The 14300-nt window shown below is 38.1% G+C and overlaps 1 protein-coding gene across 1 annotated transcript; it reads left to right on the top strand.

Annotated features, from left to right (window-relative positions):
* The first annotated feature begins 289 nt into the window (after nt 1-289).
* Nucleotides 290-4039, top strand: LOC139469267 (hemolymph lipopolysaccharide-binding protein-like). The gene is made up of 3 exons (XM_071251780.1): nt 290-533; nt 1199-1393; nt 3837-4039. Exons 1-3 carry the CDS (start codon nt 290-292, stop codon nt 4037-4039), a joined length of 642 nt encoding a protein of 213 aa, XP_071107881.1.
* The last annotated feature ends 10261 nt before the right edge of the window (nt 4040-14300 follow it).

Genomic DNA, 14300 nt, shown 5'->3' with positions numbered 1-14300 from the left:
ACGCACATGTCTTTATACCCTATCTTGGGTAGTGAAATGCATGGGGCTTGCATAAAAGTGAACTTTTGCATGGAATGCATGCTTTTCTGTAGCAGTTGCGTTTTTGTGACTTGATTCCATACATGTACTACAATATTGAAAACCAAACTTTACTTGTTTGAAAAATACACTAAAATAGTGGTGTCACAGGAACTGTTGTTGTTGAGTATATAAATACTGTTGTGAGCTAACATATTTCCTCTGAAACTCAAAGCCTGCCACCTTTATCCAAACAGCCTGATATTGCTTCATGGCGCTCGTGAGACTTCAGATACACCTCTCTCTGCTGCACTTCCTCCCCTCGGACATAGACCCGCCAGGAAGTGACGAGAATGTGCTTGACTGCTTCAACTCCTGTCTGAAAAACCAGGAGTGTGTCTCGCTGATTTACGACAGGTACAACAAACAGTGCTACACCTACCCAGGCAGGCTTGAGGTTCCCTTCTGGGGAAGTGACACCAATGCCGACCTCGACATCTACAACACCGACAGAGGTAAGTTGGAAATTGTTTTGTCTTAGAAATTATAAGGTCAAGGACAATCTTACGCTTGACCATCTCATGTTTAAGTAACACACATCCACATGTTAAGATTAACACCACCTAATGGATGGGTTATATCTAATTCTACTATGCCACTAAAGAATGCTCAATAAATAATCAGGTCTCTCATTCCATTAGATATATCAAAATTAACAAGACATTTCACACGAACATTTGTGTGCGGATAGCAGGTTATAACATTATTTTGACCAACCAGCATCGATATCGATAATGTAATGGTAGACTTTTGATTAATCCGGACATTCGATCCTGGAATCGATTTCACTGGAATAGGTATAGGTACTGCCTGGATTAAAAGCCATTCGCACAAAGTGTGTCATTTCCTTTAGTGAAATAAATTTGTTTCGGAAGGTTGTGGCCACTCAATGTTTCCTTATGAAAAAAGATGAGAGTACGATTGGAGAGTCACCATACATGTGACATCTCGCTTATGTAAATATTGTTTCGGAAGATTGTGACACTTAATGTTTCCTTGTGGAAAAAAGATGAGAGTATGACTGGTACATGATATGTTATCACATGTTTCGTTTGAGCAACATTTCCAGTTTGACGTTACCATTTCGAGTTGCCATAGCTGTAGAGAATTTATATTTCAGATGGATATGGCTGTCCAAGTCATCTTGGATATGATTATAATTCCACGGTGAATGTGTGTTTCAAAATACACGGTGACACCTACACGTCTCACAATGAAGCTGCAAGCACCTGTGTCTCCGAGGGAGGTCATCTTATCAGAATCACTTCAAGTGCAAAGGACGAATTTGTGTCTGTCATTTGGCCAAAGTATTCCAGTAAGTAGTCTCACGAAAAGTCTCGCATAAGAAGTTGTCCTTTGCCTTTGTTTTCCTTCTTTGAATGTATAAATCATCACCAATATATTATTATGTCTACACATTTGTCACTGTTGCGAGTGACTGAGCCTGTTTTATCTGTATTACCACATGCTGCATGTGATGAATAATTACCAATTAACTAACTACATTAGATAACATACAATTCAAAAAATGAAACACATGGCCAGATTTGTGTGAGGTAGGAAAATACAAGGTATTGAGCCAAAATGTTATGGAGAGAACACTTAGTTATTATAGTCATCTCAGTTATCGGTACAAAGGAAAAGTCTAAGATGAAGGTCAGCTACCATCAATAACGCGTATGTCCCCCGTTGGAATCGATAGCGGCTTGACATCTTCTGCCCATGGAAGAGACGAGTATGCGAATCACATCCTGGGGAACGGTAGCCCACTCGACCTGCAACGCAAAAGCCAACTGCTGTAACGTCTTCGGTTGTGGTTGACCTCGGCGTAGCCGTCTATCCAATTCATCCCACAGGTGTTCTATCGGGTTTAAATCCGGGGAGCTTGAGGGCCAGGGGAGAACATCAGCGTTGTCGTTGTCTAGACAGGCTATACTGTAGACCATGGTAGACCAGCTCCATGGCCTTTTTGTTAATGCAATGGGTGCGTTTTTCCGAATGGTGCCTGTTTCCCAACTAATGGTCCTTGTTGTGATCATTTTGATGCGGGAAATTTGTCGCTGACACTACAACACATTAATCCTCTTCATTCTGCACCTCTTGGTCAGCTAATTTTGATTTTATGGCCAAAAATATCCGTATTGCGTTTCTTTTCTTGAAGAGAATATTTAATCGAATCCACTCGGCAACACATCCAGCCATGATCTTCTAGCAGCAAGTTATAACCTGACAGCAGATTAGGGCAGATATTATAGTATCAATACGATACAACAAGAAGTGTACATATTGTAGTAATCCTCTCTTTTCCATCTTTCTCTATGACAACTTTCAGATGTTACATTCATTAAACGCGACAAAACACATTTCCATAATCGTAAGAAGTCTTTACTTGAAGCCGAGTCCATTGCACGATTCCGACTATATAATACGCAAGTGTTTATAAATCACGACCCAATAATGGTGGTGCCAGGTGTTCGCGAAGAGATCAGCATATCCTGTCCCGCCAGTAACACCCGTCACAAACAGTTGTTCACCTTACTAGAAAATGTTCAAAATTTTGTCACAGTTGAATGTTTGGAACTAAATCTGTCAACCTTCTTGAATCCAGAATTGTGCAGGAAGCTCAAGTCTGTTTCCAAATAGATTATCAAAACCGAACTCGGCAAGTAGATCAGAAGCAAGTCATGTCGAAAAGGGCCCCGAATTGCCATCTTGGCCTGTCAGCCTTATAGAAACTGTCCAATCCCGACAACGTGTAGAAGCTCCATTCGTTTCTGTTAACTGCTGTTGACTGCTGCTCTAATCTGGTCATGAAAGCACATACCCAAGTAGTTCAATCACCTTTTGTCACTGACGATTACAATGAATATATTTACAACAGTTTCTTCTGCCACTACACATACTTACACATACCAATGTAGAGAATAATTATCAATATAAAATCGCTATTGAGGCATATGGGGCTGATGTAAATATGAAACGCCAACGAATGTAACAGTATCTATCCTCACTTTGTCATCTGTCCCTTTAATACAGTTTCGTATTACTCAATCCTATGATAGAAATACAAAGCGACAAAAACATTTCCATAAAAATAAGAAATCTTTACTAAAAGCAAGGTCAATTTTTGACCTGGGACCTGGGACGCCCTGAACGGGGGAAGATCGTTAACGTTTTGGTTTGTTGGCACCTTTTCGATAGTCTGCTAATAACAGACTGTGAAGCATTCGACGTTTTGGCCATTCCATACCTCCTTCCAGCATGCTAAGAGCAGGTAGTGGCTCAGCGCGTTGCAGACGCAGCATTGCTAGTTCACACACAAACAATGAAGAAAATGAAGTAAATCTCAACTGTATCATAAGCAGAAACAGTAGTATTGACAGAAATAATGGTCAACAGAGACTAATCGACCTTCCTTGAAAGTGTTCAAAATCATGAATGACACCCTACAGACAGCGTTCTTGAGAAGGAGGTTTCTGTGTTCTCATACATAGTCTTAACATTTATATTACATTATCCCCTATTTGTGTAAATATATTCCGTATAGCCTTTTTAGAGTATTATTTTCAGATTCATAACTGTACGGGTACAGCACTACAATGTACGATGGTAAATAATAATTGGAAATGTTTTTTGAGGAAATGTTTTCTTTTTTTTTGCAGAACCCGAAATCTTATAAAAGTAGATGTAAAAATGATATATGTCATATTATATTGGAGAAAGCTAAACTAGATGACCTAACCGACTCATAATTTCAGGTCGCCTCGATGGCGCGTGTAATGTGGAAGGCGGCTGGAAGTACTCGAATGGAGACAATGTAACCTTCTTCAGATGGAGGCCGAATCAACCTAACAGCAACTGTGGGAAACAATGGGGGAAGTGTCTCGCCACAGATGTGTCTGGGATTAACGACATCTCCTGCTGGTATCCCTTTCCCTTCATATGTGAATTCGATATATAAAGGGGCGGTCGGATAGCCTAGTGGTTAAAGCGTTCTCTCGTCACGCCGAAGACCCGGGTTCGATTCCCGACATGGGTACAATGTGTGAAGCCCATTTCTGGTGTCCCCCGCCGTGATATTGCTGGAATATTGCTAAAAGCGGAGTAAAACCATACTGACTATACAAAACGATTTTGTTCATAGTAACTGTTCATACCCAGAAGATGAAAACGTATGTGTTGGAGATCGGAAATCCCATGACACCGTTATAAATAAATTTGGTCAGATACTGCTAGATATGTTGTATACATTTCAGTTGTTCATTGTCAATGGGAGAGTGTATGGGGATACCCTTGGAGAATTTACCTATTGTGGAAACCAAGGTGCGAGCGTTAATGATTATTTTATATGTTCCCCCGATTTCTTCGATTATATTAAGATGTTGAATATTGGCGATCGTCTAGAATCTGATCATTTACCTTTGGAATTGACCTGTAAGTTCCCTCATATGAATCAAACACATACCAAATTAATATATGAGGGTGTCACTAAGAAGAAACTAATATGGAATGAAGAACTTTCGAACAACTTTCTAAGCAAACTACAAGAAAGTATAACATATTCTAAACAGTTACTTCTAGATAAACTTGATAACAATATTGAGGGGGCAATTGATGACTTTGTTGAAATTATGCTAACTTCAGCAGCTTGTATGAGAAAAGAATTAAAACTGAACATGGATAAAACTAAAACTTTTAATACTGGATGTAGAATCGCAAGGCGTAACGCCCGCAAAGCGCTGCGAAGATTTAGAACAACCCGTACTAGTCTTGACAGAAAAAAATATTGCGAAAGCAGGAATAAATATAAAGGTTGTTGTCGGAAATACAAATTCGATATGCGTAGACATAGACAAGACAAACTGAAAAAGTCTATTAACGACCCTTCAGCGTTCTGGAAACAAGTACGATCTATTAAGAATAGATCTTCTGCTACAGATGACATAACAAAGTCGCAGTGGCTTAGTCATTTTAAGAAGGTTTTTTCAAATGATGCAATATTCACTATGGCAACTGATGATATGCAAAATGATTTTAGTGAAAGCTACACGGATGTTGATGAAGTTCTGCTAGATTCACCCATTGTTGAAAACGAAATATTAGATGCGATAAATCACCTCAAGAAGGGAAAAGCAGCTGGTCCTGATGATGTAGTTATCGAAATGTTGAAGTGTTCTAAGTTTGAAGTTATGCCTTTTCTTTGCAAATGTTTTAATAAGCTATTTGAAAATGGTGTTTTCCCAAGCAATTGGTCATGTTCTATAATAATCCCCCTGCATAAAAAAGGAGACAGGAGTGACCCAGATAACTATAGAGGCATTTCATTAATGAGCATTTTAGGAAAAGTATTTACTACAATATTAAACAATAGAATTTCAAAATGGGCGACCATGCGTGATAAGATTCCTGAATTTCAAGCTGGCTTCAGAAAAAGTTATTCCACCGTAGATCATGTATTTACACTATATGCACTTATTCAAAAAAGCTTGTCACGGCGTAAGCATAAACTGTATGTAGCATTTGTAGATTTTAAAAAGGCTTTTGATTCTGTCAATCGCTTTAAGCTATGGACATGTCTACGAAAAACTGGTTTACGTGGGAAAATGTTTACTATTCTAAAATCAATGTATTCTAATGTGAGATCATGTGTTCGTTGTGGGGATAGTTTAACAGATTTCTTTGATTGTCCTTTGGGCCTAAGACAAGGCTGTATTTTGAGTCCGATCTTATTTTCATTTTTCATTAATGAATTATATTACGAAATAGCTGCCAGTGGTAAACATGGTATCCAAATGTTCCCAGATTGGATAGAAATACTAATGCTACTTTTCGCAGATGATGTCATTTTAGTGTCAGATACTGTTGTCGGCCTTCAAAGGCAATTAAATATTTTAAGTACGTACACCAAAGAATGGAAATTATCCGTAAACTTGGAAAAAACTAAAATTGTGATCTTCAGAAAAGGTGGTCCAATAGCGTCGAAAGAGAGATGGTCATTCGATGGTCAGTTAGTCAATATAGTAGATCACTACACTTATTTAGGAATCTGGTTCTCACACACAATGAATTGGAAAAAATGTGCCCTTGACTTGTCCTTGCGTGCAAAGAAAGCTTTAATAAGTGTAATGTCTATTTCTCATAAAGTGGGATCGATGTCACCTAATATCTTCTTTAAGCTTTTCGATACCCAGATACAACCAATTTTATTGTATGGTTCTGAAGTATGGGGATTTCAACGTTATGACTGTTTAGAGAAGGTTCATTTATTAGCATGTAAAAAGTTTCTTTGTGTCGGATCTTCTACACCAAATTGCATGGTTTATGGTGAATGTGGTAGATACCCATTATATATTAATTCTCAGATCAGATGTTTAAAATACTGGTTTAAAATTCTTCATATGCATGAACAACGTCTCCCCAAATTAGCCTATAACATGCTTCTACATTTAGATAACATGGGAAAGAATACTTGGACATCGCATATAAGAAATCTTTTATTTTCGCATGGTTTTGGTTTTATATGGCTATGTCAGTCAGTTGGAAATGTAAATATGTTTCTTAATGAATTTCGGAATCGGTCTATAAATATGTTCTACCAAGAATGGCACTCCACTTTAGAGGATAGTTCGCGTTATGAATATTACAAAACTTTCAAGACTTTACTTCAACCAGAAATATATTTATCAGTACTCACTACGGAAAACTTAAGAAAACAGTTAATTAAATATCGACTTGGTTTGCTAGACCTATTTGTAAATGAAGGAAGAAAACTGTCCATTGAAAAAGTGAAAAGAATTTGTCCATTGTGTAAGCTAGAGATAGAAAATGAAATTCATTTTGTGTTTGTCTGTCCATTTTACAATGATCTCCGAAAGAAATATATAAAAGATTATTTAATAGCAATGTCACCGATAAACGCCTTTGTAGTTATGCTGACGACAAAGAACGAATCAAATATATTAAATCTTTCTCTTTATATTAAGCATGCATTAGCCAAAAGAAATGAATTAATCAAACAACGTGTATATCCCAATGTGTAACAAATGTAATTGTATCTATATGCGTAACTCTTTCTTGTATATGGGCCGGTGGCCTTTTGTACAATAAACTTCTTTGACTTTGACTTGACTTGACTTGACTAACTCGATATATAAAGCCGCCCAAAGTAAAAAATAAAGAACGTTTCTTGGGAGTGGTAAATACCCTGTTTTAGGAATAAACATTGTTTTTCTTATGTTCATTCCTAATACAGGATATTTACCATCCTACATCACACAAGAGTGATGACGTCTTTATGATATAATGTCATTCGTAAATCTGCCGTCGTAAAACCTGTTCTTACAAACAATACCTTAACATTGCAGGTTTTCCTGGAATGTGCGCATTATTATATACTCACTCGCAAAAGAAACGCAAGTGGTTTTAAGCAAATAGGTAACAAACACGGAACCATTAATTGATACGAGTTTTAGCATGTAGTGAAGCCTGATGGTGTTATCAATATTTTTGGTTGCATTTTGGAAGCCCCGAGTTAAAACGCAGCATAAAAAACGAATCGCTAAAACGCACCATTTCAATGAGTATGTGGGTATCATGCACCCATTTCTCGCGAAATCGAAAATGCACGAACTGTCACGAACTGTAGTAGGTATAAAACTGTGGCCGATTCTTGGACCTACCACTCCTTGGTCAGAGAAATCAGGCTATCATGGCTATCGGACGTTTGGAAGCTGGAGAGTCTGTCTAAGATGTTGCCCGTCATTTCAACGTTAACAATTTACCGTCTCCAGCATCGATACAATGCTACACAGACCACAGATGACCTTCCTCGGAGCTGTCGTCCTAGGGTCACCACACCTCAAAAAGATCGGCAGATTACCCGTCAACACCAGCGACATCCCTTCCTAACTGCAAGTAAAAGTGCTCGACAGACCATAGCACACATAATCGACACATTAGCCTGGACATTGGGATCCGACGTCTCCGTTCCAACAACCTCAGATGTCGCCGACCAGGACATCGTCCTGTTCTCCAACCAAGGCATCGACAAGCACGACTTCAGTGGGCACAGGGTCATCACAATTGACGTCATCGTGAGTGGAGGCGTGTCATCTTCTCTGATGAAAGTCGCTTTTGTGTCTCCCATGCAGACGGAAGAAGTCAGAATTTGGCGGTGATCGTTTCGCTGACAGAATCGTTGTGGAAAGGGATCCATGGGGTGGACCAAGCGTCATCATATGGGCAGGGATTGGACTTAATGCGAGACTTGGACCCATGTGCTTTCTGAATTTTGGTCAAGGTCGGGGACACAGCGTCACTGCTCAGGGTATATCGACCAAGTGATCAGACCCCACGTTGTTCCATTTTTTGCACAACATCAACAACACATTTTCCAGCAGGACAACGCTCGTCCCCCATGTTGCCAGAGCTACCATGGCCTTTCTGCAACAACACAACATCCGTGTTCTACCGTGGCCAGCCCTCAGCCCCGATCTGAACCCCATCGAACACAGCTGCTCTGGATGTGTGCAGGAGGATCCCTAGGGCCTTCACAAATCGTCTGATCCACTCAATGTACAGGAGATGTGTGGCAGTGATCAATGCTAATGGTGGTCACACCAGGTATTGTCTGACATTTTGGGTATTGACCAGACACTGTGTAAGCCCTTAACATTTGGAAAAAACAATCATGTCATCTGCCTTTTAATCCATTAAACTGTCTTCAGTCAATTCTTTGTCAATGTTGCCCTATTAGTATTTCTTGTCTTTAGTGTTGAAAATAAATAACATGTATACTGCATACTCGACTTGCATTTCTTTTGTGTGTGAGTATATATTACGTCAGACGATAGGCTATTTGTCAGATGGACACTGACAACAGTCAATATAGTTCTAACTGAAACCTGTTTCCTAGACAGGGGCGCAACTACATATAGGCAAAATAACAATTACCTTCACATTTTGTTTCTACTTGCCTTTCACAACCATCCATCGTTCCTCCCGTTAGAGTAACTGCACTTTATTAAAGTGAAGCTCCTCTAACACAAGTCTATGAAACGTCAAGTTTGCTGAGTGTCTGCCTAATAGTGTTATACCGTTAGGAGTGAGTGAGTGAGTGAGTGAGTGAGTGAGTGAGTTAAGAGTTAACGTCACATCGGCAGTATTTCAGCCATATCGTGACGAGAAGTATATACATTAATAATACATAGATTTAGACTTAATAAAAAGCTGTCAACGAAGGACGGTACAATAACTAGGATATCACAGACTCGATTTAAAACTAGTTGAGAATATATAAAAGCCATAAGTAGCAGTGAACAACACAATATAAAAATAGGCTAGGTATCGTCAGTAACTAAAAGGAGGTCACCATACTAGGGACCATGGGGACTTACAGTGCCTTTGCTTCCTGCATGGACCCCGGCAGGATTTATATCATCCCTTCAGTCACTGGCGATAGTTTACCAGTTAAGCCGAAGATTAAAATGACAAAAATGCTACGTTTTAAAAGTCTGGTATGCAGAAAAATACTTCGAATGATTTGGGACTTACATACTATAACGTTAGGAAGTAAAGAGTACACACAATTCGGCCAAATCCAACTGCTTAAAATAACGGTAAGGGCCCCAAGCCGCAAAAGTGGAACAGATATGGAAACTGATCCCGCTAGGCTGGTGTGTTCACTAAATTGTTTCGCAATTTATATTTCCAAAGTTGTCATAACTTGTAAAATACCTAAGCTTTGTCCCAGTAGAAACAGTTTTTCAGTACCTGAGACTATTGTTTTGATGATAACAATGATCCCAGTAGCTTCTCCATCTCCCCGATGGTTAATTCTGACTCGATCGTCGATTGACAACAACAACACCATGTTTGTTTGTAAACACTGAAAGTAGTATCTACCTGACCTTTCACATTTGCATCTTTATCTATATAGGACCCAAACGCACATCGTTTAAATCCTTTGGCTTTATCATGCCAGGAAAGCTTTACATTATATGATAAGTATATGTTTCTTAATTGTGTGTTATTTACATCATTATGAGCATCGAATATATCACCTTCTGTCATCTGATACAAATGTAATCATACTAGTAAATTCAATGAAACCCACAATAGATTACAAATGCATTTGTTATTTCAAAGAGCAATGAAGTTAGTTGTCCGGATGTTCTCGTCAATAGATTTAAATTGCTTTGGTGTATTTTTCCCATGTCAGATTTTCTTGTACGCAAAGTTTTCTTTAGATTCAATAAAGAATAAAACAAACTGCTCCTTACTTATTTGCAATTCTTCAGGTCGAAGATATCGCATGGTATAAAAAGCCCGGTAAGTGCACTGTGAAATCGAGCTGTAAATGTGTGCCGTAATAGTATACTTTATATTTTTATATAACTTCTTCATGGGTATATATATTAACAGATTCTTATACTAACTCTCATTTATAAACTGTTTACATAATTCCTTTACAGTCCCTTTCTGCATAAAGTGAATATTTCTTACACTAAAATTGTTATATTTGTATTACACATTAATTAAGTGGATCATTTACGTGACGACAAACGTGACGGCGGTGTTGTAGCACTAACCTACCTGCCACGTGGACTACGAACACGATGTGCTATATACAATAATGGTAAAACAAAGGCATTCTCCCCCATATTCAACCCTAACACGTGCACACAGTAGAAAAACATGCTGAAGCTAGGGTCTAAACACACGGAACTGGTATAAGATGAAATAGTACAGGACGTTTGCGACAGAAACAGTTGTCATCAAAGTCCGATTATCATTATCCTTACTAACTTACTTTTAGACATATCCTTTTAGGTGTATACAGGCAGGTATTTACCCAATTCACATGTGGTTATCACGCTGTCAACTTGATGATTAATGTTGGTCGCATAATAGGCATTGATCATGAATGTCCATTACACAGTTGTTTCACTCGATTCACTATTGATTATAATGACAATGAACAATCAACGGAAACATACATTCGAAATAATATTCTATGCTAGCACTGGAATCATTTGTAAGACAGTTGCCAATGTTTTTCGATATTTAATATTTGCATTTAAATAACAGAGACACAAACCATTTCGTTAACTACACAATTACACCCGTCAATGATAATTTCCATAGTTACATAGTGAGAGTCACCAATGATAATGTCCATATGTATGCACAAACTGTAACACATTCAATAGAGTCTTTTTATCATATGTGTCCTTGGCATATTTTACTTAATAAACTATGTATCTAATTAAGTACCTATTTTCCATATCCATATTGAGATTTGCTTTGATAACAATTGAGGCTCAGGGACTATTTTTCTACTCATACAATGTTCAAAGTGGTCAGTGGTCAAAGTTCTTAGTGACCACATATTTGTATTTTTATTACATTTTTCAGTATAATTAAGTTCTGCCATTGTTTCCATATCCACAAATTCTATTTAAAATAAATCAATTTTGCTTGTGAAAATTTAGTTTCACGACTCCGTGGTCTAGTGGTAGAACATCCGCGCGGAGAGCGGAAGGTCCGGGGTTCGATCCCCGGCCGCGTCAAACCAAAAGACGTTAAAACATGGTACTTGTTGTTACCCTGCCTGGCGGTCGACATTAAGGGGCTAAAACAAGGACTGGTCTGCTCTGAGTGGGGAATTCATATTAAACTGCGACATGGTATCAGTCCGGACTAGTACAAGCACACACACATGCATGCAGTAGGAGTTGTAAGTAGTTCACAGGACTTCGCGAGACCTTACGTTATTTAGTACTTTCGGTGACAAACAACGTCTCGCGGCAAACGCGCCAGCTAATTTATTTATTTATTGTCTGGGGTAATGCCATGATAACATGATAACAGATTTTCAGTTTATGGGTCAAAAGTTTCCTAGAAAATAAAACAGATGCTTACCGATGAGAACTTAACTTAACCAATGGCATAGCAGTTGTAGCTTTATGAAATTAATTCTTTGTTGAAATATCAACATGTCTTGCTTTTGCATCCCTGTCTTAGGGTTCAGCATGCAAATACACTGATTCAAAGGACAATAACCAATAAACATATACAACATATATTCATTGGTTTGGAAGATCCGTGGTAGAATAGATCTTCAGCAACCCATGCATGCCGTAAATGGCGTCCATGCTTGTCCTAAGAGGTGACTTCAGGCTCGCTGACTTGGTTGATACAAGTCGTATCCCAAATGCGTGGGTCGATGGGCAAGATATCAGTCACTCGATTGTCTGGTCCAGACTCGATTATTTACAGACTTCCGTCATATAGCTGGAGTGCGGCGTTAAATAACAAATAAACAAACACAATTTTCTTGGAGGCAACATTTCGTGAAATATCTCTTAATCGCTATTGTTAAACCTTTTACCACGCCCGACTGAATAAATATACACACACACATGTTTATACGTAAATACGTAAATCTTGTTTGTAGTATTGTTTCAAATCGTATTAATTTAACTGTTTGCGCACATAAAATTTAACGCCGTTTCATATGTTGACAAATAGCATTGTGACATGCAGTTCATTCCGAAATAATTTTGCAGAAATTATTGTAAATACTTCCTACACGAAGATGTAGTGGAAGAAACATCTGTACACAAGTTGCTCTTCGAGGATATCAGTTTCATTCTTTACAGTGATAGCTGGTGTTACACTACAACCTGATATTGTCTTGGTGTGTATGGTCTTCATTGTCAACATATGTGATGTATCTGCTAGGGCCTGTGTCACCGGGTCCTCAAACTAGTCTAGTGACAACCTGATGACCGTACCGGTCCCCCGCTTTAACTTTCTTGCGATCGTCTTGTACGGTGTCTTTGCACTCTTTGTTAAAGAATCAGTGACCCAACTGTTTCATTTTCTTGTGATTTAATAGCACACTCTTACCATGTATGGGCTTGATGTATATTATCTCATTTATGTTTTCTACCTTAATCATGTATTGAAAATGTTTTTATGATTTTCATTAGACGCCAAAGAGCGAAATTACCAAGTACGTTCAGATATTTGTGATGTATTTTCTATGGCTTTTCCCTCGTCCATAACTGGACATTTAGCTTGTTTTAAATCGTTATTGATACGATTTATTGCTCCTTACTTATTTGCAATTCTTCAGGTCGAAGATATCGCATGGTATAAAAAGCCCGGTAAGTGCACTGTGAAATCGAGCTGTAAATGTGTGCCGTAATAGTATACTTTATATTTTTATATAACTTCTTCATGGGTATATATATTAACAGATTCTTATACTAACTCTCATTTATAAACTGTTTACATAATTCCTTTACAGTCCCTTTCTGCATAAAGTGAATATTTCTTACACTAAAATTGTTATATTTGTATTACACATTAATTAAGTGGATCATTTACGTGACGACAAACGTGACGGCGGTGTTGTAGCACTAACCTACCTGCCACGTGGACTACGAACACGATGTGCTATATACAATAATGGTAAAACAAAGGCATTCTCCCCCATATTCAACCCTAACACGTGCACACAGTAGAAAAACATGCTGAAGCTAGGGTCTAAACACACGGAACTGGTATAAGATGAAATAGTACAGGACGTTTGCGACAGAAACAGTTGTCATCAAAGTCCGATTATCATTATCCTTACTAACTTACTTTTAGACATATCCTTTTAGGTGTATACAGGCAGGTATTTACCCAATTCACATGTGGTTATCACGCTGTCAACTTGATGATTAATGTTGGTCGCATAATAGGCATTGATCATGAATGTCCATTACACAGTTGTTTCACTCGATTCACTATTGATTATAATGACAATGAACAATCAACGGAAACATACATTCGAAATAATATTCTATGCTAGCACTGGAATCATTTGTAAGACAGTTGCCAATGTTTTTCGATATTTAATATTTGCATTTAAATAACAGAGACACAAACCATTTCGTTAACTACACAATTACACCCGTCAATGATAATTTCCATAGTTACATAGTGAGAGTCACCAATGATAATGTCCATATGTATGCACAAACTGTAACACATTCAATAGAGTCTTTTTATCATATGTGTCCTTGGCATATTTTACTTAATAAACTATGTATCTAATTAAGTACCTATTTTCCATATCCATATTGAGATTTGCTTTGATAACAATTGAGGCTCAGGGACTATTTTTCTACTCATACAATGTTCAAAGTGGTCAGTGGTCAAAGTTCTTA

This window comes from Haliotis cracherodii, unplaced genomic scaffold (genome assembly GCF_022045235.1).
Source record: "Haliotis cracherodii isolate W230 unplaced genomic scaffold, xgHalCrac1.p SCAF_1, whole genome shotgun sequence".
In the NCBI taxonomy this organism is placed as follows: Eukaryota; Metazoa; Mollusca; class Gastropoda; order Lepetellida; family Haliotidae; genus Haliotis; species Haliotis cracherodii.
Note: the sequence above shows the minus strand (reverse complement) of the source record. Positions and strands in the feature narration are given on the sequence as shown.

Excerpts from the sequence above, each read along its gene's own strand:
- LOC139469267 (XM_071251780.1), top strand. The coding sequence starts at position 290 with ATGGCGCTCGTGAGACTTCAGATACACCTCTCTCTGCTGCACTTCCTC. Across the intron at positions 534-1,198 it reads CATCTACAACACCGACAGAG|ATGGATATGGCTGTCCAAGT; the intron begins GTAAGTTGGAAA and ends TTTATATTTCAG. Across the intron at positions 1,394-3,836 it reads CATTTGGCCAAAGTATTCCA|GTCGCCTCGATGGCGCGTGT; the intron begins GTAAGTAGTCTC and ends TCATAATTTCAG.